The sequence below is a fragment of the Aspergillus fischeri genome, genomic scaffold, assembly GCF_000149645.3.
Source record: "Aspergillus fischeri NRRL 181 1099437636264 genomic scaffold, whole genome shotgun sequence".
NCBI classification, from domain to species: domain Eukaryota; kingdom Fungi; phylum Ascomycota; class Eurotiomycetes; order Eurotiales; family Aspergillaceae; genus Aspergillus; species Aspergillus fischeri.
The window spans coordinates 384,308-410,972 of NW_001509762.1; the positions used below are offsets into that span (position 1 = coordinate 384,308).

The 26,665-nt window shown below is 49.8% G+C and overlaps 9 protein-coding genes across 9 annotated transcripts, besides 1 other annotated feature; 6 read left to right on the forward strand and 3 right to left on the reverse strand.

The window, feature by feature from the left end:
* Window positions 1–528: 528 nt before the first annotated feature.
* Window positions 529–2,259, reverse strand: NFIA_073620 (uncharacterized protein; the record flags this gene model as incomplete). Its single annotated transcript, XM_001259342.1, has 1 exon — window positions 529–2,259. The coding sequence occupies one exon, from the start codon at window positions 2,257–2,259 to the stop codon at window positions 529–531; it is 1,731 nt and encodes a 576-aa protein (XP_001259343.1).
* A 1,238-nt stretch (window positions 2,260–3,497) lies between these two features.
* Window positions 3,498–3,531: a microsatellite.
* A 1,048-nt stretch (window positions 3,532–4,579) lies between these two features.
* NFIA_073630 (Protein kinase domain-containing protein) lies at window positions 4,580–6,540 on the forward strand (the record flags this gene model as incomplete). The annotated part of the gene is made up of 3 exons (XM_001259343.1): window positions 4,580–5,234; window positions 5,302–5,795; window positions 5,941–6,540. 3 exons carry the CDS (start codon window positions 4,580–4,582, stop codon window positions 6,538–6,540), a joined length of 1,749 nt encoding a protein of 582 aa, XP_001259344.1.
* Window positions 6,541–6,924: 384 nt separating this feature from the next.
* Window positions 6,925–7,836, reverse strand: NFIA_073640 (ESCRT-III subunit protein DID4; the record flags this gene model as incomplete). The annotated part of the gene is made up of 5 exons (XM_001259344.1): window positions 6,925–7,056; window positions 7,117–7,377; window positions 7,431–7,491; window positions 7,563–7,777; window positions 7,831–7,836. 5 exons carry the CDS (start codon window positions 7,834–7,836, stop codon window positions 6,925–6,927), a joined length of 675 nt encoding a protein of 224 aa, XP_001259345.1.
* Window positions 7,837–8,199: 363 nt separating this feature from the next.
* On the forward strand, window positions 8,200–11,187 carry NFIA_073650 (mitofusin; the record flags this gene model as incomplete). The annotated part of the gene is made up of 4 exons (XM_001259345.1): window positions 8,200–8,503; window positions 8,597–8,645; window positions 8,705–10,770; window positions 10,826–11,187. 4 exons carry the CDS (start codon window positions 8,200–8,202, stop codon window positions 11,185–11,187), a joined length of 2,781 nt encoding a protein of 926 aa, XP_001259346.1.
* Window positions 11,188–11,875: 688 nt separating this feature from the next.
* NFIA_073660 (BRCT domain protein) lies at window positions 11,876–14,601 on the reverse strand (the record flags this gene model as incomplete). Its single annotated transcript, XM_001259346.1, has 8 exons — window positions 11,876–12,739; window positions 12,881–12,924; window positions 12,972–13,052; window positions 13,100–13,376; window positions 13,424–14,055; window positions 14,112–14,388; window positions 14,462–14,523; window positions 14,580–14,601. The coding sequence occupies 8 exons, from the start codon at window positions 14,599–14,601 to the stop codon at window positions 11,876–11,878; spliced, it is 2,259 nt and encodes a 752-aa protein (XP_001259347.1).
* Window positions 14,602–15,415: 814 nt separating this feature from the next.
* On the forward strand, window positions 15,416–17,759 carry NFIA_073670 (DEAD/DEAH box helicase; the record flags this gene model as incomplete). Its single annotated transcript, XM_001259347.1, has 3 exons — window positions 15,416–16,393; window positions 16,449–16,867; window positions 16,922–17,759. 3 exons carry the CDS (start codon window positions 15,416–15,418, stop codon window positions 17,757–17,759), a joined length of 2,235 nt encoding a protein of 744 aa, XP_001259348.1.
* A 564-nt stretch (window positions 17,760–18,323) lies between these two features.
* On the forward strand, window positions 18,324–20,544 carry NFIA_073680 (mRNA decapping enhancer EDC3; the record flags this gene model as incomplete). Its single annotated transcript, XM_001259348.1, has 3 exons — window positions 18,324–18,438; window positions 18,495–20,240; window positions 20,297–20,544. 3 exons carry the CDS (start codon window positions 18,324–18,326, stop codon window positions 20,542–20,544), a joined length of 2,109 nt encoding a protein of 702 aa, XP_001259349.1.
* A 688-nt stretch (window positions 20,545–21,232) lies between these two features.
* On the forward strand, window positions 21,233–23,159 carry NFIA_073690 (PPIL2 family peptidylprolyl isomerase; the record flags this gene model as incomplete). Its single annotated transcript, XM_001259349.1, has 4 exons — window positions 21,233–21,242; window positions 21,301–21,317; window positions 21,389–22,599; window positions 22,658–23,159. 4 exons carry the CDS (start codon window positions 21,233–21,235, stop codon window positions 23,157–23,159), a joined length of 1,740 nt encoding a protein of 579 aa, XP_001259350.1.
* Window positions 23,160–24,545: 1,386 nt separating this feature from the next.
* On the forward strand, window positions 24,546–26,276 carry ptcG (type 2C protein phosphatase PTC1; the record flags this gene model as incomplete). The annotated part of the gene is made up of 2 exons (XM_001259350.1): window positions 24,546–25,802; window positions 25,854–26,276. 2 exons carry the CDS (start codon window positions 24,546–24,548, stop codon window positions 26,274–26,276), a joined length of 1,680 nt encoding a protein of 559 aa, XP_001259351.1.
* Between the last annotated feature and the right edge of the window lie 389 nt (window positions 26,277–26,665).

Genomic DNA, 26,665 nt, shown 5'->3' on the forward strand with positions numbered 1-26,665 from the left:
TATGGAGAGATTGGTATGAGGGAAGAAAAGCAGGAAGTCTCTAGCCTGGAGTAACCGACGTTTATTATGGAGTTTATGACGAAGCAAGACGAAGAGAAAACGGGAGACAGCGGGGCTGGATGCCTTACCGAACTGGCAGAAACAGAGAGGGGCTTATCGATAACACTTGGACAGCGTCACTTGGTCCACTTCACCTCACCGGGCAGTTGATGAGCTGTCCGGCTGTGTGTACATATGAGATGATTCTTCAATTGGCTCATCTAATACGAAAAGGATGTCCAGGGAGTTATCTGCGGACAGTAGACTGTTCAAAACTGTTGTTCTCTATAATTGCATGTACCTAATTATCAGGAGACTACATATACTAGTAACGCCCATGTTCCCGGTGGTATCCCTGTTGACCGATTGACCGAAACCCCAAAAGTGTACATTATAGCATGGGAGACAGAAGGGGGGAAAATGAACGAAAATCAAATCGAAATTGATAAGGAGAAATTTAAAGGAGCCTAGAAAAAGGCCCAGAGAACTTCACAGGTAATATCGACGCTGAAAGAGACCTGGCTCTCGAAGCGACAGGTGTCGATCCAAATAACGCGCTTCTTCGAGTTTCTCGTCCAGCATCCGGGCCTGATGCTCGACCAGCTTCTCCCGCCGTTCCACTCTCGCTTCCCGATCATCCAGGATTCGCGTTCTGATGTCATTCCTCTCACGGCCCTTAAGCAGTTTTTCGCCGAGGTGTACTAGGTCCAGGTCGGCCGAGTTCGCGGGTGCTTGCACAATCTTGGGCCGGCTCCGGGGCTGTTGCTGGGCGGCACTCTCTTTCAGTTGAGGCTTCACAGTTCGCTTGCTTGATTGCTTGCTATTTGCTGGGATCATCTCGACATAACCGACTGGGTATTTGCTGTGGTTGAGCTTCGAGTCTGAAGCAGGCTTGGTCGGCTTCTTGCGGTAATGAGTCCTGTAAGCGACCTCAGGCCGATTTTGCCTTGATGCGGAGTTCTGGCGATGATGAAGGCTTCCGCGCCATGACTTCGATGTTCTTGACGGTTCGTCAATGATGTCCTCGGAGCCTTCGGTAGCTGAGCTTTCGTCCTCGAAGTCAAACAGCTCGGAATCGTCATCTCCTAGGCTGCTCGACTCAGGAGGCCACTCTGCTTCGGGCCCGACGTGCAGACTTGACGACCGGGGTGTATAAGTTTTGTTCGCTTTGGTTTGATTATGAATTTCTGGTCTCATGAAGGGTTGATCCGCATGATGATTGACTTGATTGGGACCAAGACCACGATCATGGCTCTGAGGATGTCCATCAGGAGCAACTGGGATTACCCGGATACCCGGATTTTGTGGCTGAAATTGAGGATTGTTGCCTGGTTGAGGTACCCCGTGATGATGTATTTCTGGTTGTTGGTGCAATGGCCATTGCGTCTGTTGATGGTGCTGCTGCCTTGCATCAGCGTGACCCTGGGGAGGGAAATGTGGTTGCTGGTACGCATGCTGAGGATGTTGCTGCGCTTGATTCGTGTTTGCTGGCATCTGCGCATGGCTGATAGCCGGCTCACTCCATTGGCCATTTATCTCGACAATTCTCGGCCTACGCACGTCTTCTGCCATGAAGTTGTTGGGATCGACAGGGTGCTCCTCCCTGGGTTGGGAATGAGTCTGGCCATCCCCCGGTTCGACCGTCACCGGCGTTCTCACAATCACCACATCCATCGAGAGCGTCTCAAAATCACCCCGACGAGCACCCTTGCCTTTGACTGGCTTGAAATCTTCCTTGATGTAAGCGCAGGTCCATTCAAATCGAGGGTCACTCCGTCTGTGCTCATTGATTAACTGATCCACATGGTTTCGTTTTAGTTTTGATAGTGCTTGATATTGCTCAACAGCAGTAGACTTCTTTGATCGCTTCTGCACCAACTGAAACAGGTCTGTCTGGCTCAAGTTCATCCTTGTTTTCTGGACTTGGTTCCAAGTGGACTTCTGGCCGGGTGCTGCCTCGGCCTTGAAGAAGGTGTACCCAAAGTAATAGTATGGAGACCGCGTGTGTTCTCTGATGGGCTCGGATTGACCTGTTTGCTGGTAGCTTTGGGCAGACTTCTGGGGTTCCACATGAAGCTGAGCCATTTGGTCCGCCAGATATGCAGGATCTATCTGGGCGGAAATACGCTGCTGAAAGATGCGAGGATCCTCGTGCGGATGAGCTGGTGGGTGATGGAGAGGAGGGACAGGCGGACCCATATTCTGATTGACGATCACCATGGTTTGCAGAAGAGTGCTTTCTGTACCAGCACCAAGACGAGAGCACAGTCTGAGCAGGTAAGGGAAGACTGTCCAGGCTAATACAACATATAGGAGTCAAAGCAAGGACTATCCGAGTCAAGGGCACTTAATGGCATATAGAGATAACGATGAGACCATAAACATCAAGGCTAATGGAAAGGACACAGAGACATCTTTAAGCTCCAGGCAGAAAGCAGGAGCTGGAGGGGCTCTTTCGGTCTTTTCAATGCCAAAAGGCGGCTGCTGAGTGACCACTCAGGTTTCAGGGTGTGAAGTATCCATGCGCTTCTGCCTTGTCATTTGCTCTGCACTCTCTTCACACGCGACAGGAAAATTTTTCGACCCTGGAGGGGATGAACTCATCGGCAAGTCCCACTGGTCAGGTGGATGATTCGTCGATGATAACAAAATAATGACCAGAGGTGTCACAGAGCTGCATCTCAGACATCAGAAACACGAGTGTAATGGGGCGCAGAACGTGCCCGGGCAAGTTCACTGCGAAGGTCTGGCCTGGTTGCTGAGGCTGTTCCTCCCAGTCGTGGAGGCCTCAGCCGCAAAGCAGTGGCTGTGCAGGAGACATAGCATAGAGTAAAACCAGCGACGAATCGAGGACATTCGCCAATGTTGGTCTAGATCAGAGAGTAAGCAAAGCATCAATTTGACTGACCGGAATACGATGTTGGGGATGTAGATGATTCCTGCAACTGTGGATGATGATGCCCTGTACTACCGTGGAGCTCCATCACGGCCGGCCTCCAAAATGATGAGTTGCTTTTTCCACGAGGCTCTGCTGGAATTGCAGCCTAGTCTGCCTTGCAACATCACCTACACCCAGTGTTGGATTTTGTTTGATGACAGTGCCTTCGTTCCGTGACTGGCGGATGGGAACGTGCAAGTAGGGAGGATTGAGCACTCCGTGCCGCTCGATCCTGCAGCCAAGAGACGCTCAAAGCAGGCACCATCGCGCCTTTGTGCAGTCATCCTCATCAGCCATCCACCGTACATAGTCATCATGATTTAAGCTAACTAACTAGTTACTGTATCCTTGCCTTTGACTTGCGGTAGTAATCAGTGGATAACCATGCAAGTCTGTGGTCCCACAGACCACATGTCAAGTGGATATGCTCCCTGGTTTCTTCAAGTCTTCTTGACTTGCTTGGAGATACTGAATACCTGCAGGGCAAGTCATCCATGATTGCTGTGGCTTGCAAGAAGGATTTTTTCTTTTTTTTTTTTTGTTTTTGTTTTTTTGGCCCCAACTTGACCGAAAATATCGCTCATAGTCATCAGTCATGGAGTAATCCTTGGACAGGAGTGAATGGCGTTTGGCCAGTGGTTATGTTACTCTGGTGTGCAAAATTTACCCTTTTTTTGCCCTGACAGACTGAGCCAGCCCTCATCGTCCTGTCAGTTGATTGATTATATATATATTAGAAAGACTTGAACTGGACTGTAATACTGTGATTTACTAGCAGCAATGCTGGCCTCAAATCAGTAGTCATTTGACATCTTATGTGGTCTTATTGCGAGATATATCCTGGCGGGGACACAACTAATAGGAAAATGAATAGGAACGAACACTGTAGTTGTCCTCCTTGAAAGTACTAACTCTTGAACGCCCATTGGCGAATAATAAAAGTCCCGGTTCATGGATGATCCCTTTGACATTGTCTGCCTGGGTTACGGAACTGGACGCCCTTGGAGATCAACAAAGATTGACTTAGAATAGCTACATGGCAGGTCCGATTATAATAGCATGAATGATGCTCTTTGTCATACAATATCTAAATTTAAACGCTCCCTTGTCATTCTAATCTTAAGATCTCTATCAGTCGGAGACCACAACAAGAGAGCACCCTGTTCTGTGAAATCAGTAAAGAGCTGAAGAGTGTCCAAAGAGCCCTTTCAAATTGTGAGAGGACAATGACTTCCATATGAGAGAGGATCTCCATGTCCGCAATCTCTTTGTCTAGAACTCAGCGAAATTTCAACATGAAACCCTTTGTTGACACTGCTTATTTCGTTATTCTGGTCAATGTCTTTATCAACTACAACTTTGAGTATTGCCCTCTACCACAGAACAATGGACCAACCTCCGGCTCATGATAACTTCATCAATGTTCTAATTTTGGACTGCGGCATAGACGATCTGAAAGCAATCTATGAAGGTAGAGATGTCGTTTCAAGGGTATATAGCATACGCATTCCCCGCGTATGATTGTGGGAAGATTCCAGGAAACATCACATCAAGATTGACTTTTTTATTTACACGACCTTTTCAGCTTTTGCATATGCTAGGATGTCAGATTCAAACAACACCCCAAAAGAAGCTGCTGCAGGTAGCCCAGGGCTCAGGTTCGGCACATATACCCCACGCGGCGTCACCCCACGGGGAGATGCACTTTCATACGCCCAGAACAGTCCGGTCTTCAATCCCGACGACTCTGGGACGGACGGAACAAATAGGACGAATGGAACGAATGGCACGAATGCAAACAATGCGACAAATCTGACTGTTGCCCGAAATGATACAACCAGGAGCGACACTGACTCGGATGGTGTTGGTCCTACCGCCGATTTGGGCATAAACCCTCAGAGAATGCCTGCTGATACCCGCCGGTTGGACAAAATTATTCCCCTTCTCATACAGCCAGAGAGTGCGGTTTCAGAAAGATTCCCGCTTCTTCACCGAGTGATTGCGGGCCGATTGAAGACTAGCCTGGATCTGAGGGGAGGACGACGGGTCTCCCGGTGCTCTCACAAGTACGGCCTAGGCGCGGCCGCTCTGAACCAGACCAAGAAACACAGACCTGACAGCCATACCTTCCAAACGAAGGTTGCCAGGTCCATAGAACGATCAAGGGGTGGGCGCGCAACTGTCAACGCAAGACTCCAGGGTATGTGCCGCAAGCTTCGTCGGAAGGTGAGACTATCTGGTTGCATTGGTTCTGGAGGTATGTCCACCTGTTTCTTCTCTGGGTGTTCGGTGATCTTTGACTGGTAGCTAATGACCTGATATAGGCTTCGGCACCGTGTTCCTTGCCCACAAAAACACTCCTCACGGACAGGCTAACTTTGCCATCAAGATTAACGAACACAACACCATTGCGGCCATGGGTGACGGGTCACATGTAGCCGAAATGATGTTCTTTGAAGAGGGTGGAAAAGTTCGTTATATACCGTGTGAAGCAATGATCATGCTCTTATTGACTCGCAGCCCAAGGTTTCCAACCCTCCACTCTGTCTATACTGAGAAGGACAAGGTCGCGATTGTCATGTCTGCTTGTATCGATTACGATACACTCCAACTCTCAGAGGGAATGCAAGAGACGGACCAAGTCTGGGCCATTGAAGGGGGTCATCTCCGCACTCGTGAAAAGGAGCCAAGGTTGAATGAGCTTCAGGCCTGCAAGGTGTCGACGCAGCTCTTGGAAGCAATCGTTTACCTCCGTGATATGAACATCACGTATGACGACGTGTCCTATCGCAATTACCTCGTGGGTGAGAATCTTGATGTAAGTAAATTTCAGAATTTCAGTTCCGTTGAAGATGCAAGGCTTGCTTTTCTTCTGTTGCTTCTTTTTTTCCCTCCCCAAATTCGTCTCCGATTCCCCGAAGTTGACCATCAGGGCTTGGCTAACAGTCTCTTCTTGAATACAGACACAACTCATCGACTTTGGAATAATGGGCTTTGGGCTGGATGATCGTGACTTTCTGGAAAACTCCCACACCTACGTCTTTTGGCAAGAATATCTACTGTCTCCAGAGGTTGCAGTCGAGTTGCTGAAGCCACAATGGCGCCGACATGTCAGAAACACAACACGTGGAATCGCACAAGTCAAATGCAGAAATGATACGCGTCAAACCGCACTCTGGAACTATGCTGTGGAGGTGTTTTGTTTGCTGCACGGATACGCACCCTGGGAGGATCCGGAATGGGACGATGAGATTAGGACCGTTGGCGAGTTCGCTTGTAGGCTTATCGATGGCCGTTGGCAGGAGCCTCCCGAACTATACGACGAAGGACCCCGTTGGGACGCAGCTTATGCCAGACGGAAGCGCATGATCAACGAGGAATTGGCTGTCCGGGAGGATTTGTCGCAGGACTGCGTGGACGCGCTGCGAACGATGCTCCAAAGGGACCCAAAGGAGCGACCAAGACTCAGCGAGCTGATTTCGTTTCCTTGGTTCGGCCAATGGGCTTATCACGGTGACAAATTGTTCAGGCGACCAGATATACCCCGCGAGTATTTCGTCTAGCGAAGTTGGAGGTGCGTTTCACCAGATCCCGCATAGAATGCGTGATAGACTTCCATTTTCTTCGGCGAAAAATATACAGGCAAGCGTTTCATTTCACCGGCGATGTATGACTGCGACGAAATTGTTTCCTCCCAGCTAATTTTAGTTTTTCCTCATAGAGATCCACGACTTGATTACCATCAGATCATTTTCAACCTAGCGTGCGAGCCGTACTGTAAGTAGATTTCTGAATGCTGACAAAACCACAGGACCTCTGATAAAAGGATTTATTGACATTCGTAACTCATTAATGATATCCCCAGTACGCCATCTAGCAATAGAACATATTCCTAAGTGGATATTCGGTATAGGCGTAAGGGAGTAATTTGGTCGAGTGTAGTATCGTTACCGTCGAAGGCTGTCTAGCCTGGCCTGAAGATCGTCATCGCTGGCAGTCCCACCACCGGCTCCAACCGCTTGGGCAACTCTGGTCTCGCCAACCGATGTCTTCTGAATATCTGACGGGGTTTCACCCAGCTGTGGTAGAAATGTCAGTAAAGCGCAAGAATGAGAAGTAGCCCGCTGAGTGGAACCTACCGCCTGGCTGAGGTCAACACCAATTTCATCCAGAACTTCCTTCACGATGTCTTCGCCTTCCTCTTCCTCTCCTTCTATACCTGTAGCCTCGTCTATGGCATCGTCCATCAGTTCTTGCCGTTGGTCCATGATATCATTCTCTCGTTCAAACTCCATCGCAATCCGTTGAAGCGCGGGGAGGTTCATCTGGCGATTCATGCTTCCTAGAAGCATCGTGGCTCCTTTCATAGACTGCATCATCTGTTCATTGCTTCGAACGGTCTGTATGTCAATGTCAGCGCACTGATCCGTCAGGTCTCAAACAGCTGCCGCACCTGAATGCGGAGGGAAATGGCTTGTAACTGCGTCCGCATTTGATAGAATTTCTGGATGTACCTAATCGCAAGCAACAAATTAATCAAGAGACACAGTGAAGGGAAAAAAGACCGGAGTTATGCTATACATACCTCCTCGTCCGAACTAGATCCTTTGCTTGAATCTTGCAGGCTCCGATTTGGCCATTTTTGGCGCTCTTTTTAATGTCTTGAATCAGTTTCTTCTCCTGGTTCTCCAACTTGACTCGTTCCCTGTCTAGTTCTCGCTGCGTCCGATCGAGCGCTCTTTGATGCTTGCGTAGACGCTCCGCTGGCGTCATGCGCTTCCCGAATGCCCATTCGACGATCTAGAAGAGGCCTGTAAGTGGGGAAACGAGAGGTAGTGTGGTGAACCACGTACATTCATGATGAGCACGACAGATCTATGTAGCGATTGAAGACAGTGGGCAAACTAAACGTGCCTCCTCACAGACGGCAATTGTTATGCGCAGCAGTATGTTTATCAGATGGAAGCCTGCGGTGAATGTGATGCGGTGACATCAACCCACCTAAGCAGAGGCTTGACGGGGTAATGAGCAATAATACGCGGCCATTATTGATTACTGCGGGAGGGAGTCACATGCTGCCGCCAGCCCCTTTCGGGCCTAGTCCAACGCCTGCCGTCATGAAATTTCCCGGTGGAACCATCGCCATCACCTAAACCCGTTTCTGCCAAACACCCTTCCATCCTGCTATTCTCGAAGTCGATGCAACGCACACGATATTCGTCATGAGTCAGGAGTATTTCCCCGGCAAGGGCGCATCGGCCGGAGAGGGATCCTCTCGGCACCTTCCTGAGGATGTTTCCTCGGAGAACAACCCTTTTTATCCACGACCCCCGCCTACGTACATGACTGTCGGGAATGGGTCGACGTCTGAGAGCGCCACGGCTCTCATGGCTTCGTTGAATGCGGATTCGGGCTATGGAGGCAGTATCGCGAGTGGAAGTGTGATGGATGGTGATGAGGGGGCCGGGTGGCGAGCGGATATGATGGTTGATAAACCGACGCCGGTGCCTACACCTCCCGGTATTGGTAATTGGAATCCAGCTGGTTCGTGGTTCTGTTCATGCTGGGATGATAAAGGAGTGGAATTGGAGCATTGTTGCTGACGTGTGGTTGATACAGCCGAGCATGAGAAGCAGGTTATTGCGAGCCATGTTCATCAACTACTCTAGTATGTGCCGACAAATTAGCTGCAACTCGTTTTGAGTGGCTGACAAGTCTTCTTTCCAGTAACTCGAATCGGACGAAACTCGGGCGTGCGATTTCCCGAACGATTGAAACGTTGAAGGAGCTCCAGGATATGAACCGCCAATGGCCAGCACACTATCCATCTGTACAGAGCGCTCCGGGTAGCCCCGGCTCGGATTCGCAGAGACCCGGTCTACGACAGAGTCAGTCATATTTCGAAAGTGAACACAATCAATCGGAGCCTTTCCCCCGGCCAGGACAAATGCGACGCGCAGCCACGATGTCCGGAAGCGACGACTTGGCGGAGTCGAGTGCGGCTGCCGAACGCCGACCTTCACCGGAACCAAGATTGATGAGCCCACAGATTGCGCAGGAATTCTCGATTTTGAAGTTGGATCTGAAGCTCGGTGCTCTGTCACAGGCCGAGTTGGTACATTCGCTGGAAAAGGCCTCGATTGCATCACTTTTGGACGGAAAAATCAGCCAGAGCATCAAACACCTTCTTTCTCTGCGGGACAGAATCGAGGACACATCAAGCAAGGTGCTAATCACGGGAGACTTGAATGCCGGCAAATCCACTTTTTGTAACGCTTTGCTACGTCGCAAGGTGCTTCCCGAAGATCAGCAACCCTGCACTAGCATTTTCTGCGAGGTTCTCGATGCGCGAGAGAACAGTGGAGTCGAGGAGGTACATGCGGTACACAAGAACAAGCAATACAATCGCAACGATGAAAGTACCTACGATGTGTACACTCTCCCGGAACTGGAAAACATCGTTATCGACAACTCCAAGTACATGCAATGCAAGGTCTATGTGAAGGACGTCCGAACGATCGATGAATCTCTCCTCAACAATGGGGTGGTGGATATCGCTTTAATCGATGCACCTGGTCTCAACTCAGACTCGTTAAAGACGACGGCCGTTTTCGCTCGGCAGGAGGAAATTGATGTGGTTGTGTTCGTGGTATCCGCCGCCAACCACTTTACTCTTTCCGCCAAAGAGTTCATCTTGAATGCTGCTCATGAGAAGGCTTACATCTTCATTGTTGTCAATGGGTTTGATCAGATTCGTGATAAGCAACGTTGCGAACGCATGATCCTGGATCAGATTGGCAAACTCAGTCCTCGTACGTATAAGGAAGCTGCTGAGCTGGTTCATTTTGTTTCCAGTAATGCCGTCCCAGTTGCGCCTCCCGTCCAAATGGAGCAGTCTGGTGGTGGCAGCGGTGGAGGTTCTGATCCTCATGGAGATGATGATGACGACCAGTCTGACGATAAAGGGAAGGACAAAGGAAAGGAGAGGGAGAAGATTCGAGATTTTGAGAACCTGGAGGGTTCTCTCAGACGATTTGTCCTGGAGAAGCGCGCTCGTTCCAAGCTCGCGCCTGCGAGAACGTATCTTCTCAACCTGCTTGCGGATATCAATTCCTTAGCAGCTGTTAATCGTGACATCGCTCAGTCGGAACTCAAGCGCGTTACCGACGAGCTCGCTGAGCTTGAGCCTGCCTTTGAAAATGGCAAGAAGAAACAGGTCGAGCTCGGTGATGAAGTTGAAAAGTGTATTGACGACTCGTGCGAGGATGTCTACAACCATACGCGTTCAACATTAACGGACACCATCTCCCGAGTGTCCGAGGCAGACCTAGGGGTTGAGTACCCTGGCCTGTTCTCTGCGTTCCAGTACGCTGAGGATCTCAAACTAGCAATGCTGGAGCAGATCGCTACATCCGTCGCTGATTGCGAGGACTACGCACGGGCAAAGACTGTTCAAGGCGTGGGATTCATTCAGAACATTGGTCTGCTGCATGTTGGAGAGGACAAGTTCGCTCCATTGAACTTCCGTGCTGATGCAATGTTCCGCCGTGGTCGCCGCCACACCCTAGCTAGGCAGGTCGACACTGAGGTGGAGATCTGGGACTTCTTTGATATTACCGGTTTGTGGGAACGGCAGGAGAAGATGGCTGGCACTGGAATTGCCATGACTGCCGTGACAGTCCTCGGTGGTCGAGCCTTCGGAGGCAGCTGGGTAGACAGCATGCTCAGTGCCGCCAAAATCCTTGGGCCTAACAACTTGCGGCGTCTCCTCCTACCTGGTATCGTCGCTGCTGGTCAGTTTCCTGTCTTCAATTCTGCTATACGCGATCTCGAGCTAACTTTCAACAGCCGTCTTGACCACTGCTTACATGCTTTCGTCAATCCCGCATACACTTCCCCCTCGCCTCTCGCGCAAGCTTGCTGCTACTCTGTCCGAAATGGACTACGTGCACTCCAATGCCACTCGTATCTCGACTGAGGTCCGCCGCATCCTCCGTATACCCGCCGGCAATTTGCAGACCAGCCTCGCTCAAGGCATTGAGGACCTCGGAAGACGTAAGCAGGAGGTCAGCAAGACGAAACACGAGAGCGAGGTCGCAAGCAAATACTTCTCAAACCTCTTCCGGGATAGTGGCGAGAACCGACGGTCCGTTGAGGATATTGATCTTGACGCCCCCTTGCCTGGAGGTCTGGCCGCCGTGCAAGGCTGAGTCCTTGTCTGTACAAACATTATGACGCTACGTGAATCTCGCCCTTCTTTTCCCCTGTTTGACTCATGTCGTTGCATTTTCTCCTTCCCTTCTCATACATCTTCCGCTTGTTCAAACTCCTGTACAGTCTTTCCCTGTCCGCACCCATTTCCCTGGGGTTCTGAAAGAGTTCTCCTTCGCTATACAGTCTCTACGGCTGATCAATAGCGTAGCGGCCGCCATTCCATCTTTGCTTACTAGATATCCCCAACGGCGTACCCTTGAGCCCTTTGTTTATTATAAAATGTACCTGATTTTACTTCTAATTTGAGAATCCTTCCCCGTCTCTTATGACAGTGGCGACTCTGCGTTGCTCGTTCGTTCACTGTAGACAATGTCGTATACGCCAATCAGTGACGGTGTATATCGCTTAGTACTAATAATACTCTCGCCTAATGCGCATGGCGAGGCATCTTTGAGCTCCAGAGGATAATACTCCCTATTTATTTAGGCCAAAAAAGTTTCGGGCGTCAAATCATGAGAGCAAACATCCGCACCCCGTGGACGCTATTGGTGTGAATCTTAATGTCCCGAATCTCGAGTGAACAAAAGACGCCATTATACCATGCAATGCACCGGACAAACCAAAAAATAGACACCAAAAGCGATGCAAAGCTCATATAAAATCAGACCAGATCATGAACCTCATTTACAACTCACCCTCCGAATCCTTAACCGCGTTCCGCGTCCTCCGACCAGTGCCCCAGCCAATATCCTCCAATTCCCTGACCTCACCAACAATCACGCCCTGATCGGCAGATTTCGTCTTATTGGACAGTTTGCCAGCGTGACTAAAGAGCTCTTCGCGCATTTTGACGGCATCTGGATCCTCGTAGTTCAGCTGCGTCATTGCAGGCTCCTCATTCTCTTCTTCCTCAATGCGACGTTGAGATTCCGAGGGCTCGAATCGCCCGCCTGTAAGGAACGAGTTGAAGCCCTCTGTGTTGATGCTCTCCACGGCACTGCCGCATCCGTCTTCATTGAGTGTGTCGATTGAGCTGGCGCGGGAGAAGACGCCCTGTGCGGAGGAGTGGGATGGTGCTCGTCCGAGGAGCGGTTTCCGGCGCCTTCGGCGGAGGCTATCGCTTTCTTGGTCTGTTGTATCGGATTTTGAGCGCGAGTTTGCTGCTCGTGCTTGCTTGAGAAATCCGCTTACGGCGAGTTCGATTGCGGCTTGTGCGGAGGTTGTGCCATGGTCTGATGCTTTTCGTTTGTTTGAAGGCGAGGCTGTGTTTGGTGGTCTGGTTTCTTTGGTAGGTGAGACTGATGCTGACTGTGATGGTCGTTTGTATGTAGGTGGTGGCTTCACTGATTCATCTTCGCTACTGGGTTTGGACGGCTTCTCGACAGGAGTGCCCTTGGTGGACCCGTTCATACCATGTTTCTTTGATTCCGTAGTACGGGAGTCTGGCTTCGCAGTCTTGTTGGGCTTATCAGAGGACTCGGATACATGTTTTTGCTCCGTGCGAGAGCCGGCTCGCACTTCCAAGCTCTTTTCAGGTTGCGACAACCTCTGTATAATATATGGTTCGAATGCCTTTCTCTGTCCTGATTGGATGGAGGACCAGAGCCAATCTACTGTGACTGCTGGGATTTTCCACTCGGAAGTGTGTCGCAGCTTTTCGTTATTCATTGAGCACGAGTTATTACATACCAGAACAGACGCTTTCGGCGTTAGGTACTCGTCATATGTAGCGCCTACATGGTCAGTATCCGTTAAAGCTGATACAATTCTAGTGGCTCACCAATTAAGTCAATCAGCTTTGATAAATGCAGCAGGTCAATGCGAGAAAACCCGGTCGAGCAGATTTTCATCCCATGGAATCCTAACTCCGTCAGTGGACGTTTCAAGTCGTTCAAATGTGATACCAACCTGGAATGGGAAATACAGGTAAGGGAGTACATGCGATATGAGATTCGGGTGGCACTAGGGTCTTCGCCTCTAGGCATCTCTCCAGCCACATGTCGGTCACCACGTCACAGTCGAACGCCAGATCATCCGTAGAGGGGATCTCAGACCGTGGCGTCTTATACGACACTATCCTGTAGAGTCCATGCCCTCTTTTAGGTATTTCTGGGCGCGAAAGCTCGCTTAAAGAACTCACGAGCTGAGCTCCATTGTATGAAAGGTGGTGATGCAGTACACTGGTCTTGGGACAGTCAGATCAGAACATGGACAGACGCTAGCGGTACAAACCTGCTTGGGAGAAAATCCATATATGAAGAAATAACAGCCATCCAGGAAACCATTGTTGCTAGCGGGTCTCACTTCAGAAGTGTCTTGACGAGATCCCTGGGCCTCCGCAAACGTCGTCTCGCTGGCGAAGGACTTAGCTTCCTGTACAACGGATGCTTTTCTCGTGATTTTCGAGGATGTGACGTCTTCATTCTTCGGTTGGCTGTTCGTTGACCGTCTCAGCTCGTTGTTCTCGAATCCTGCACCCACGATAGCACCCCAAATCCCTTCGTTCTGGTCAACGAGCTTGGTGCTTGCGATCCTGCGCAGCTTCCTAGGCCGGGGATTGGATGAATTCTCGGCTTCTGCAGCTTTCTCCTTGGCTGGTGGTACTGTGCGATTCCATGCGCCCACACCCTGTTGTTCTTGTGGTAGAAGAGGGTGGTATAGAGTTTCCTCAAGAACCATGCCACGCTCGATGCTGTCAGTGAACCATTTCATCGTTACGACCTTAATGTTCCACTGTGTTGCGAATTTGTACTTTTGGCCCTCTGTATTGCGCGCGATGAGATGGGTCACACTCTTCGTGAGGTCTTTCCTAAAGTCAGCGCCATGCGCGACAGCAGTATCCTGAATGTAATTTCGATAAGCCACTAACAATGACCGTTAGCCTTATCAGCAGATGGAAGCGCCGGAACGATTTTCATACTATCCTCAAAGCCTGTTATGCAGATAGCCAATCCCATGAAGGTTGGTAGTCTATATTGCTGCTCTAACGCCCGAATATCGGTGTCTTCACCCTGCATCCATGACTGCCGTACTGCCTCAACCCATTCCGGTTTGAGAACAACAACATCACTTCGCTCCCGTGCGACGAACTTATACTTCGCGGTATTGATCTCGCCGACAAGCAAATGTGTGACATCGGACGTGAGGTCGAACTTGTGAGCTGCTCCCATCTGACTGGCAATTGTGGCCAGCTCAGTCTATAGGACCCCGACAGTCAGTGATTGTGCCGGTATTGCCAATTGGACAAATTGAACATGGAATTGCGCATACCCGTTGTTCTGGCAGAATAGAGGTAAAGCAGAGGACCACCCCCGCAAGAGGGCGTTCCTTGTCTGAAGCAATATTAGCAGTGCCACAGTCACGGACACTGGTCTGAGGGTGTACCTACTGGAAGTTGAGTTCTGTGCCATGCTTCATGATTGGCAAAGCAGGATTGCAAGGCCTGTTGGGCTTTGGAAATGGACCGAGACTTCCAAACTCCGCATTATTTGATTCGCGCGCGTCGGGAAATGCGTGATCACGTGATGTGGACCCTTATGTTGGTGACTCTCGGATTATCAAGGCCGGATATATAGTCTACTCCTTAAGACTGATTAAATCAGAAGGGCTTCAATGGATTGACCACTTGATTTTGAGTTGCTTCCTGGGTTTCGAACAATCGTGGGGATGGTCCTGGAAAGTAATACGACTTGCGTCATTGGTTGAGTACGGAGTATACATCTTATTGTTCTATGTATGTAAGGGCGAACTCAAGTAGGAGTCCGTTCTTCAATGGTGCTATCACATCAAGGAGTAGCTACGATATTCAGCAGCACCAGGCTACCTCAATAACAGTAGTGGATAATTGGGCTTTTGGGGGAGACATTGCAGAGGTGCAAAACTAGCGCTTGACAATGATGCCTTATCAATGCGGATAAGCAAAATCAAGTCCTTATCGATGTCACGTGCGATAATGCAGCGCGTTCTATCCGCATTGCGGATTGAAACGCGCGACTTGGGTCGCGAAAAGTTCCAGATAACCATCCTTATCATCGACTTTTGCAGTCTTTCTTTCATTTGACGGATCTTCATCACATACAGGGCGAGGTTTATATGCATGTGTCCAAAATTACAAAAAGAGACCTCGTTCTACTCCGCCAATACTGCATATATGGTCCGAAACTGATTTCGCGTACTGCTCGTTACTCAACAGCTCGACCTTTGGGAGCGAACCAGGAAGCGGCTATGTTCAAGAAGGCTGTGAAAGACCACTCCGCAGGTCCTGTGAAGCCGCTTCAGTCCAATCTATTTCGCAGCAATGGCATCGTACAGCCGAAGCCGACCCCACCTCTACAATCTATAGGCGTTAAACGAAAAATCGAGATGAGCAGTGCTGGAGAATCTGCATTAGGGACCCTACACAGTGCTGTTTACTTCGATGAGAATGATTTCGACGATGATGTAGACTTGGACTTTGAAGAACCCGAACCCTTCATTCCGCCGACGAAAATTGTGAGACCGAGCATTGGAGGCCAAGCTACTGTGACGTCGGATGCCAATTCAACGGGAAACAACGTTTCAAAAAGCGCGGAAAGAGTCACAGTTGATTTGATATCCTCCGATATAAAATATCCTGAATTACCTCCTGTCTCCAACGATCACGTCCCCCCGTCGAGTAGCGTTCAGATTCCATGGTCGTCCTCGCCCCCTCACCACCTCCAGCAACCGAATAGTAGTCGAACATTACCATGGCTCACCAAGAACGACGAGTCGTCAAAAGTCGAGGAATATAAGAAGCCAGAAACCCCCGCTCGCCCCAAGCCCACTGCTATCTGGAACAAGTCCGCCAGTGCGATCAAGGAAGAGCAAAAAGAGCTGCGGCGACAGCATAAGAGAAACCAAAAAGGCGATACAAACTCCAAGCAACTTCAAACTCGTCCAAAAATTGCGTCCTTATTTCTCAGTGATGAGCAGCGTCATGTCCTCGACACGGTCGTTAACCAAGGCAAAAGCATATTCTTTACCGGTTCTGCCGGTACGGGTAAGTCCGTGCTTATGAGAGAAATCATCAAACAGTTACGGAGCAAATATCGAAAGGAGCCGGATCGTGTGGCAGTCACAGCTTCTACTGGTCTTGCTGCCTGTAACATCGAGGGTGTCACTCTGCACAGTTTTGCAGGAATTGGGCTGGGTAAAGAGCCTGTTCCAGAGTTGGTCAAAAAAGTTAGACAGTTCTCTGCCTCTGCTTTGGTAATATTCGTTAACGGTCAAATTACAGATTAAGAGAAATCAGAAAGCACGGAATCGCTGGCTTCGGACCAAGGTGCTCATCATCGATGAAGTGTCGATGGTCGATGGTGACTTGTTCGACAAGCTTGAAGAAATCGCCCGGAGAATCAGAAATAATGGTCGCCCATTCGGAGGCATTCAACTCGTCGTTACTGGCGATTTCTTTCAGTTGCCTCCAGTACCTGAAGGTAGTAACCGAGAGGCGAAGTTTGCCTTTGCAGCGGCTACTTGGAATACATCGATCCAGCATACCATTCTCCTCACACATGTTTTCCGCCAAAAGGACCCTGAGTTCGCCGAAATGCTCAACGAAATGAGATTGGGTAAACTGACCCCTCGGACAATCGAAACGTTCAAATCACTGTCCCGTCCGCTGAACTTTCATGATGCACTTGAAGCGACGGAATTGTAAGTTATCCCAGTTATTCCCAGCCGGTAATGAGACTAACATATTATTCTCAGATTTCCTACTCGTCAAGAAGTGGAACAGGCCAACAGCGCACGGATGAGCAGGCTCTCTGGCGAGACAATGACCTTTCACGCAGTTGACTCAGGGACAATTCAAGATGTCCAGTTTCGAGAAAAATTGCTGGCCAATTGCATGGCACCACCTGTTATACACCTAAAGAAAGGTGCGCAGGTAATGCTGATCAAAAATATGGAAGATTCGCTTGTCAACGGCTCCATTGGGCGAGTTGTCGCCTTCATGGATGAAGCGACATTCGAATACTATCGCGACAATGAGAGCGAGTTCGCCGATGGGCAAGATGCTGGGAGTGACGATGAGAGACTAAACCACGCTCGCAAGAAGCTGAAGGGTCTTGGTAACAAGGATGGAGGCGTTGTGGTAAGTCGAAAATGGCCTCTTGTTTGTTTCGTCCAGCCAGATGGAACGGAGCGGCACTTGCTCTGCCAACCAGAGGCTTGGAAGATTGAGCTTCCGAACGGCGAAGTGCAAGCCCAGCGCCAACAGGTACCGTTGATCCTCGCATGGGCATTGTCCATCCATAAAGCGCAAGGGCAGACTTTGCAGCGTGTCAAGGTCGATCTTGGGCGGGTATTTGAAAAAGGACAGGCTTATGTCGCTTTGAGTCGTGCAACCTCGAAAGCTGGTCTTCAAGTCACCAGATTCGACGCGCGCAAGGTCATGGTACATCCTAAGGTCACAGAATTCTACTCAAACCTTGTTAGTATTAGCGATGTTCTTGCTCCGAAGAGCTCAAAGCCTCGCGAGCATCAAGAAGTTGATGAAGACGGTCAATTGGATGACGAAGAGCTCTTGCAGCATCTATACGGTTGAGTGGTATACAATATCAACGTGGAATTTCTGTGATGCCAGCGGCATGGTCTAGCCTTCCGTCATCCATCTCTTCTGCATGTTATTATTATGGGCTATTTATCTTCGAGGAAAGGTGCAAATATCGATATCCGGGTGATGTTCAATGGACTTATTTATTAGATACTGTGTGTACGGTGTTGAATCTGGTCTCTGGAGACACTGGTATCTCTCCCAAGCACTTATCAAAGTCAATCTAGGTCAATCAAGGACAACAGTAGACTTGTTTTAAATTGCCAAAACCAGGATTTTTCCTACTGGACTGATTGAAGAGACACAAAAGTCAAGACAAGCTTTCGCCGTCCAACATGAATATGCTGGCTGCATAGCTCTGCAGCCCCACATATTGCTTATCGATAAGATACTCTGCACGTGATGTTATCCAAGGCGACTGCAACCTGACAATTCACTTTTGCGACGCTGTACAACGACCTTCTTCCTCTACTTCCCCTCACCTTCTCTCGCAGCCTCCGTGCTGTTCAAACATCAGAAGAGCGATACATGCGTGATTAATATCTGTTCTGCGGCATGGCGTCAGAGTTTATTGGCTACAATGTCTTCGTGACGCTTAGAGCACCACCGAATGCAAGCGTTCAAGGAGTAGTGGCCAACGTCATTGGTCAACGTCTGATGCTAAGAGACGGTATGTGTCTTTGCCTTGATCAGACTGAGGGGTATCGATCTAACTGTGGTTCTCAGTGACACTTTCATGGACCGGCCAACAATTGCCTACCTATTCCATCGAAGCTCCCGACATTGCAGATCTCTCTCTGGGGCCTTCTAAGACGCAGACCACCTATAGCAACCTAGAAAACCAACATGCCCGCGAGTCATCTGTAACTCCAACTCAACAATCGTTTGTTGATCCGGCGATTGTCAGCTATGGAAAGCCGCCTTCCAAATCATTCAGTCCGCCTGTTTTGCAGAGCCAGCCCATTCCGAATGTGCTGAGCGCCCAGCAGTTTCAGGGTTCCCAACAAGCTCATTATGGAGACGCGACGGTTTCGGCTGCCCTAACAGAGCCATTCAGCAATCTGGAGCTGAACGTTGACAACAATGCTAAGGCTCCTAAGGTCGCGCCGCAGACGGAAGAGCCGCATGATGCGCTGGATGGCAATGAAGGCTTGGCACCGCTGCAAGCCGCTTCACAATTTACGACTAAGCGAAGCCGCCGGAGTGGTCGGACAGGACATCCTCAAAATGTTGCCGGCAATGAGCACGATGGGGCAAATAATACAAATCCGAAAACCAAGGGCTGGCGCCAGACTGCATTTGTCCAGCCGGCCGACACATTTGAATTTAAGACCCCACAAAAATACAAGGAAGGTTTTCCCGATTCTACTGGACGACGTCGCAAGAAGAGGGGTCGTGGGTACGCTGAAGATCCCAATGGCTGGGCAACTGAGGACGCAACGGATATCCAGGAGATGGGCGACTTCGATTTCGAAAGCAATCTATCCAAGTTCGATAAAAGAAGAGTTTTTGAGGAAATTAGAAACGACGACACTACCGCGGATGAGGATCGATTGGTCAGCTTCAATAGGAGACCGAGGCCTGGAACAAATGGTGGGAAGAATCTCCACTGGACAGAAAACGTACTCGACAGCCCTCAGGAGAGTGAGAACGGAGATTCCGACCAGGGACGGAGCGATGCGAAGCTCGGCAGTGGTAGTTATTCAGGCCGCGAACTCTCCAGGACATCGGCACGTGCGCGAGAGTCTCGGAAGGGAAGCGCAATTCTTGGACAACCTTTGGTGCCACCGCAGATCAACTCAATCGGGCGAAGCCAGCTAAGCTCATCACGTACTACAAGCCCTCGCCCTAATAAGACACCCGTGTCAGCGTCACCAATGACCGGTGCCGCTGGATCGGGAGCTTCTTTGCGCCTTACAACTACCAATCGCAGCTGCCCCACAGTTAGCCCGTTGCAAACTCTTGAAGTGGAGCAAATTGCAGTCGCAGAGCTGGGGTTGACGGAGGATATGATTACCGAGAACGCTGGGAGAGACATAGCAGAAGCTGCTGTCGGTCTCTTGTCGAATGATGCTGCTGCCCCCACGATCCTTGTACTTACCGGCAACCATCGTACTGGAGCCCGAGCTGTTTCTGCTGCGCGCCATCTTCGTAATCGTGGTCATCGCGTCACCTTATGTGTTCTGGGTCTGGAACACGAGAATGAGCTACTTGAAAGCTGCCGCAAACAGCTTGATGTATTCAAGAAGATTGGCGGGCGTGTCTTCAGATGGGAAGACCTTTCCGCACAGCTCTCAAGCTCTGACTTTGCGCCTGATCTGGTCGTTGATGCACTCTTTGGTATCCACATCTCCTTCGAGGACCTGCGCACCGACGATCAAGCTATCGCTTTCGAGATGATCGCTTGGGTCAACCGTAGTAACCTTGACATCCTGTCCGTCGATGTTCCATCTGGCCTATCGGCTTCCAGCGGTGAGTTTGAAAGCCTCTTCCTATGCATGCCTGCAAAATTTCTGACATTTTAACAGGCGAAGTGACGATGGTCGAAGACGGCCGAGTATGCGTCAATTCCACATCCGTAGTCTGTCTCGGAGCCCCTAAGACGGGAGTCGTCAATGCCCTCCTGGCCGGAGAGGGCCTTTCCTGGAAACTTTCCGTCGCAGACATCGGCATCCCGCAAATCGTTTGGCGTAAGTACGGCACCCGTCGTCGGCACGGGATCGACTTTGGGAATCGCTGGGTGGTTCCTCTCCGCTTCCAACCTCCTCCTGCTTAAACAGGGCAACGGACTCGCAATTGACGATTTTTGAACGATAAAAAAAATACACTTCGGGCGTTATGGGTCATTCTTGACATTCTTATAAGGGGGTGTTTTGCGGGATACGTTCTGCGGTCATTGAGAGCAAGCTGAGATTTTGCATGTACTACACTCCAAGTAAGCATACGTTAATAAGCATGTACTATATGTGGTTTACATTATCACGATTGACACAATGCAATATCGTATATCTATTATACCACGGTTAAAGGGTGATCTTGAATCGATATCTGGAGTTCAACCATAGTCTACAATGGTCAACTCAGGACCTTGAGCCCCAGAAGGAATAAAACAAAACCGACTTCTTCGAACGTATGCTCCATATTCCATGCTGGGTAGAGCTGTTCGACAAAGGGCGAATACATAATAGCAGCTGGGTTCATGGATTGTGAAGATGCAGCTGTGCAGGATTAGAACTTCCATTGTATAGGTCCCTTTCCTTTTCTGTACTAGCCCTTGTCTTTGAGCTTTGTTTAAAATGGAGATGATCCCCTTACTACCACGCTAGCCTTAACTGGTTAGATTAATCATACTAGTGCGTACCGATACATCATATCTGGAAATAATCCTACTACTGCGCCGAAGACCATGAAGTCAGCTACAAATTGATTTGGCCAGATAAATTCTAACTCCCCGAGAATTGGAAATGGGCAAGGGTGAGTTGCTTCATTAAACTATGTTTTCACCGCTTGCGACTGACTCTTGACTTGTTAGGAACGGATAAGCTTTACGTATGATGTCCCACACTTCCTCTGCCTCCGTGACTCCGGTGTCGCGAGCTGCTAACATGAATTCTCAATAGATCACACACTCCGAGTGGGCGTCGGAAGATGCATATTCGGCCAGCGCAGGTGCTGGTGTAGGGAAAGCGAGGCGGGGAGGAGAGCACGCCGGTTTCAGACGCCTCCCATTCAACTTCTGCTCCCTCTCACTCCAACCCTTCTCGCATCCGGTTTGCACACCCTCGGGAACCATATTCGACCTAACCAACATTCTGCCCTGGATCAAGAAACACGGTACAAATCCCGTGGACGGGTCGCCGTTGAAGAGCTCCGACCTTATCAAGCTTAATATCGCGAAGAACGAGTCGGGCGAGTATGTCGATCCGGTCACGTACAAGGTCTTGACGGACAACACGCACATCGTCGCTTTGCGCAATACAGGCAATGTTTTTGCATGGGATACTGTCGAGCGGTTGAACATCAAGGGGAAGCTGTGGCGCGATCTTGTTACGGATGAGGAGTTCAGTCGCAAGGATATAATCACGCTACAAGATCCGCAGAATATCGAGTCGAGGAATCTGAGTTCGTTCAATTATTTGAAGGAGGGAGAGAGTGCGTTGACTGAGCAACAAATACGGGAACGAGAGGATCCGTCGAATAATGTCAATGTCAATGCGCAGGGAAATGCGGCGAAGATCCTGAAGGCGAAGGAAGCCGTGGCGAAGGCTCGTGCCGAGAGGGCTCAGCGCGCCGAGTCGGCTGCCGCGTCAAAAGGATTGACAAAGCCGGGTATGAGTGCCGCAGCTGCGTCGCAAAAGACCGTTTCACACCAGGCTGGGAAATCTATTCCGTATAATGCGGCGAGGCATACTACTGGTCTGGCCGCTGCGTCGTTTACAAGCACTGGTATGACGCCGCATACTTCGGCCGAGCTTGCACTTCTTTCAGATGAAGAGTACATGTTGAAACGAGGGCGAGTTAAGCAAAAAGGTTATGCTCGAATCTCGACTACGCTAGGCGACGTGAATCTGGAGCTGCACACTGAGTATGCGCCTAAAGCCGTGTGGAATTTCATCAAACTGGCCAAGAAAGGTTATTACAAAGATGTCACTTTCCATCGCAATATCAAGGGATTCATGATCCAGGGTGGAGACCCTACTGGTACTGGCCGCGGAGGTGAGAGTATATGGGGCAAATACTTCAACGATGAGTTCGAAGGGCGTTTGAAACACGACTCTCGAGGAACCTTAAGTATGGCCAACAAAGGCAAAAACACCAACAGTAGTCAATTGTAAGTTCTGGCTTCCGTGTCTGATCGCCTTAAATTCGAATGCTGACAATGATCGCAGCTTCATTGCTTACCGCGCGCTGCCTCATTTGAACAACAAACATACCATTTTCGGTCATGTAATAGACGACCCAACGCCCTCGTCGCCAACATTGGACAACATGGAAACTCACCCAGTGAATCCTACAACCAACCGACCTACTCCTGACATCCGCATCAAAGACGTAACGATCTTTGTGGATCCATTCGAGGAGTTTCTGAAACAGAAGCAGGCAGACGAGGCGAAAGGTACGACCTCGACAGACGACACCAAGACATCTCAGGAGATAGACGATGATCGCGTAACCTGGACTGGGAAACGAGTTCGAGGACCTGGGGCGACAGAAGCAGGCGAGAGCTCGGCTGGGGGAGTAGGGAAGTACCTCAAGGCCGCATTAGCGAACCAGGCAAATCAGGAGGAAGACGAGATTGTTGAGTTTGTGGATGAGGAGCCGGAGCCGGAGCCTGCACGGAAGAAGTTCAAGGGTGGCGGAGGCTTTGGTGATTTCAGTTCCTGGGATTGAGCATGTTCCATACGGAATACGTCTAGAAGTACTTCAGCCTTATATGATGATCGAATGTATTTACGTCTCAAATATATATGGAACGTATGATGGCTAATTTGTTGTCATGGGCAGCTAAGCTGCCTTGCAGACAGTCCTGTAAACCAGTGTACCATAACATAAGATAGCCTGTAGGTTCCCTTAAATATATTTTGCTGCATTCTTCGTGAACGACACCTCGACAAAGGAATTGTTTGCGACTCTAGACGATAAAGTAATAAAGTGTCTTAAACTAGCCACCAGCTATCAAACCACGAAGTCTGCGATGTCCAATACCTCCTAAGAACATCAGTTTATGACTATCTGCCCTGGGAACTCTTATTACAACTTTTAATGATTCATCTAGCTGCATTACTCCCTGAAACTTCCCATTTCAAGAGGGTGATGCCAGTTCTGAGCTCTTCAGGTCTCTGGTGTTCTAGTCTCGATCCAAATCCCTATCTCCATCCATCCCCGATCCTCGGCCAGTTTATCTCCGTCTTCCCACCGTTTCGGGACTTCCTGCAGCCGCGTTGCCCTATTAGGCTTAGCGTAGCCGCAGTTTAGGTGACCCAATGACCTAAACAGTTCCCCAAGGCAGTAAGGCAGACTTCCCCTCTCCCCCAGGATAATTACTATTGCTATTAGTTGTTAGTAGTAATCACTACTGCTGCTACTAATAATAAGCGTTCATCAGTTCCACCCCCCAACCATCTATCTGCATTGCGCTACCATCTATTCACGACTTTCTGTATCTATTTGACGGCTATCGATAAATAGAGGAGATCCAGACGATCCCTAGATACTATCCTATCATTCCGTGAGTGTTTACCTTTTTGATTTGGTGAAGCGGCCTGATACCATACCGTTTCCATCGACGTGCAGTGGGGTTTGCCTTCAAGCGCCCATGACACCCGACTGAGCATAACCGCCCAGGGTCTTTTGAAGGATTAATCCTGATGACTTGTAATCTGTCTTTTGTCCCCTTGGTCACCAATTCAGCCCCTTACCAGGAGGGTTTGAGATTCCCTCCAACCGCAGTTGTTGGATAGCATCATCCTCCGCCGGCATTGCTGGGTTGATTCTCTAATCCGCTAGCAGTCATTATTGCTCGCATTATAATCATTGAACCTTGTGTAGGATCAACTACTGACAGTCTATATCATAGCCTTCTTCCCCTCGAACCCGCAGCAGCGCTTCCTCCCCTCCTACGTCAGTACCTCGCTCTCCGTCGTTCTCCACTACCTTACCGCCGTAACTCCCGTCGTACACCTTCACTGAACTTCTCTCCTTCCCAAAGGGCTACCTATCAAGCTGGCAGGTAATAAGAGAAGAAGTTTTTCTAGCCAGGGTGGGTTGCTGAACAGAATGTTCAGTGGCTCCTCGAGCCCACCCAAAGATAAACTAGAAACAATTCCACACTCGGAGGCCATCAATACCCCGTCCCTGACCGTCAAGACCGACGAAGCTACCGTATCTCAGAAGAAATTTTCTCCTCCCGGTGGATTCTTTGGTCGCAGAGCGAGCGACGAACCGAGCCCTGGCGGCGAGAAGAAGAGGAGAAGCAGTACCGTCACCAAAGCAGCGACATTGTTCTCCAACGCCAAAAACTCGTTAAGTTGGAGCAACTCTCGTGAAACCGCTGCGACCCTTACCGTGGCTCACTCGCCACCTACTTCTCTACACAAACTTGGGAGAATGGACCCGGCATTGATTGTCCCTCAAGGGTCGTTGAACAATTCTGCCGGTGAATCATTACCCACCCCACGTTCATCATTCAGAGTTGGTGTCACAGAGGACCGGAACCGAAGATGTCGTCGGACTATGGAAGATACTCATGCATACCTCTACAACTTCTTGGGGACGCCCGCACCCTCTGGCCAGGCTGATGTCAATGGCAGAAGGCAGTCCGGTGATGTCTCGCCTACAGCTGTAGAAGAAACCAGCGTCGTCGAAACTGATAACGGGTATTTCGCGATCTTCGACGGGCATGCCGGCACATTCGCTGCCGAGTGGTGCGGGAAGAAGCTACATCTAATTTTGGAAGAGGTCATGCGGAAAAACCCCAACACTCCGGTTCCGGAGCTGCTTGACCAGACTTTCACTTCTGTCGACCAGCAGCTGGAGAAGCTGCCGTTGAAAAACAGCGGCTGTACCGCAGTCATTGCTCTTCTACGCTGGGAGGACAGAGTCCCTAGCTCTCATTCAGTGACCGGCTCTTCTGCATTGGCTCCGGCCGCTGTCGCCGCCGCCGAACCCAACTCGGAAGCTGACAACACCCCAACTCAATCAGCACCTATATCTGTGCTCCCAATATTGCAAGAGAAAGCCGCCCGTCAACGAGTTCTCTATACTGCGAATGTTGGCGACGCTCGCATCATTTTATGTCGCAACGGTAAAGCGCTACGCTTATCTTACGACCACAAAGGCAGTGACGAAAATGAGGGGAAACGGATTGCCAACGCTGGAGGATTGATACTCAACAATCGAGTAAACGGAGTTCTTGCGGTTACGCGAGCTCTAGGTGATGCCTATCTCAAAGATCTTGTGACTGGCCACCCATACACTACAGAGACAGTCATCCAACCCGACCAGGATGAGTTTATCATTCTGGCCTGCGACGGGGTGAGCATTCTTTCTCTTTACTGGTTCTTATTGACGCTAATGTTTCGACAGTTGTGGGACGTATGTAGTGACCAAGAAGCAGTAGATCTGATACGGAATATACAGGATGCTCAGGAAGCCTCAAAAATGCTGGTTGACCATGCCCTTGCTCGCTTCAGCACTGATAACCTCTCTTGCATGGTGATTCGGTTTGACAACAACCGCGTCAAGGAGGTTGTCAACCGCACGGTCGACCCGATCGGCGTCGACGGTGATCCAGCCACACATGCGGGATACGGAGTGAGCGAGGCTGATAAGATTGTCGAGGGGGCCAGAAAGAGCATGGCCAATACAGAAATCACCGATGATGCCGAGCCAGCAGAGAAAGTCATGGATGAGGTTTTACAGAAGATGGCTGATGATGGGCCAGGGCCTGACGTCCCTATTGAGGCGACTTCGCCGAATAAGGTTGAGCCCATTAATGGAAGTACATAAGTGCGATGCGATTTCGCGCACTACAGAACCGAAATGGCTTCATCCGACGACGTGATAGAAATTTCTCTATGCCTGGCATTCTTGGACGCAAACAACAAAGCTTCGTCTTGCTCTCTCGTTATACTGATCCGTTTTTGCTAGTCACTGGTGTTGATTGGTTTGAGTGTGCAATAGCTGCAGCAAGCCAGATGACCTGCGCCCCAGTGGCGTGTTGACCCTCCATTTCTCTCGTTCTCATATTCTATCTTATCACTTTGCTGCCTATCGGGGATGTTTCACTTCGCAACCGGGGATAGCGGAGCTTGACCTGGATTTCACATTTCCGTGCAAGCACAATCCTGCACTTTGTATTGCCATATTGCTCAGATATAAATTCCATATGCCATTCT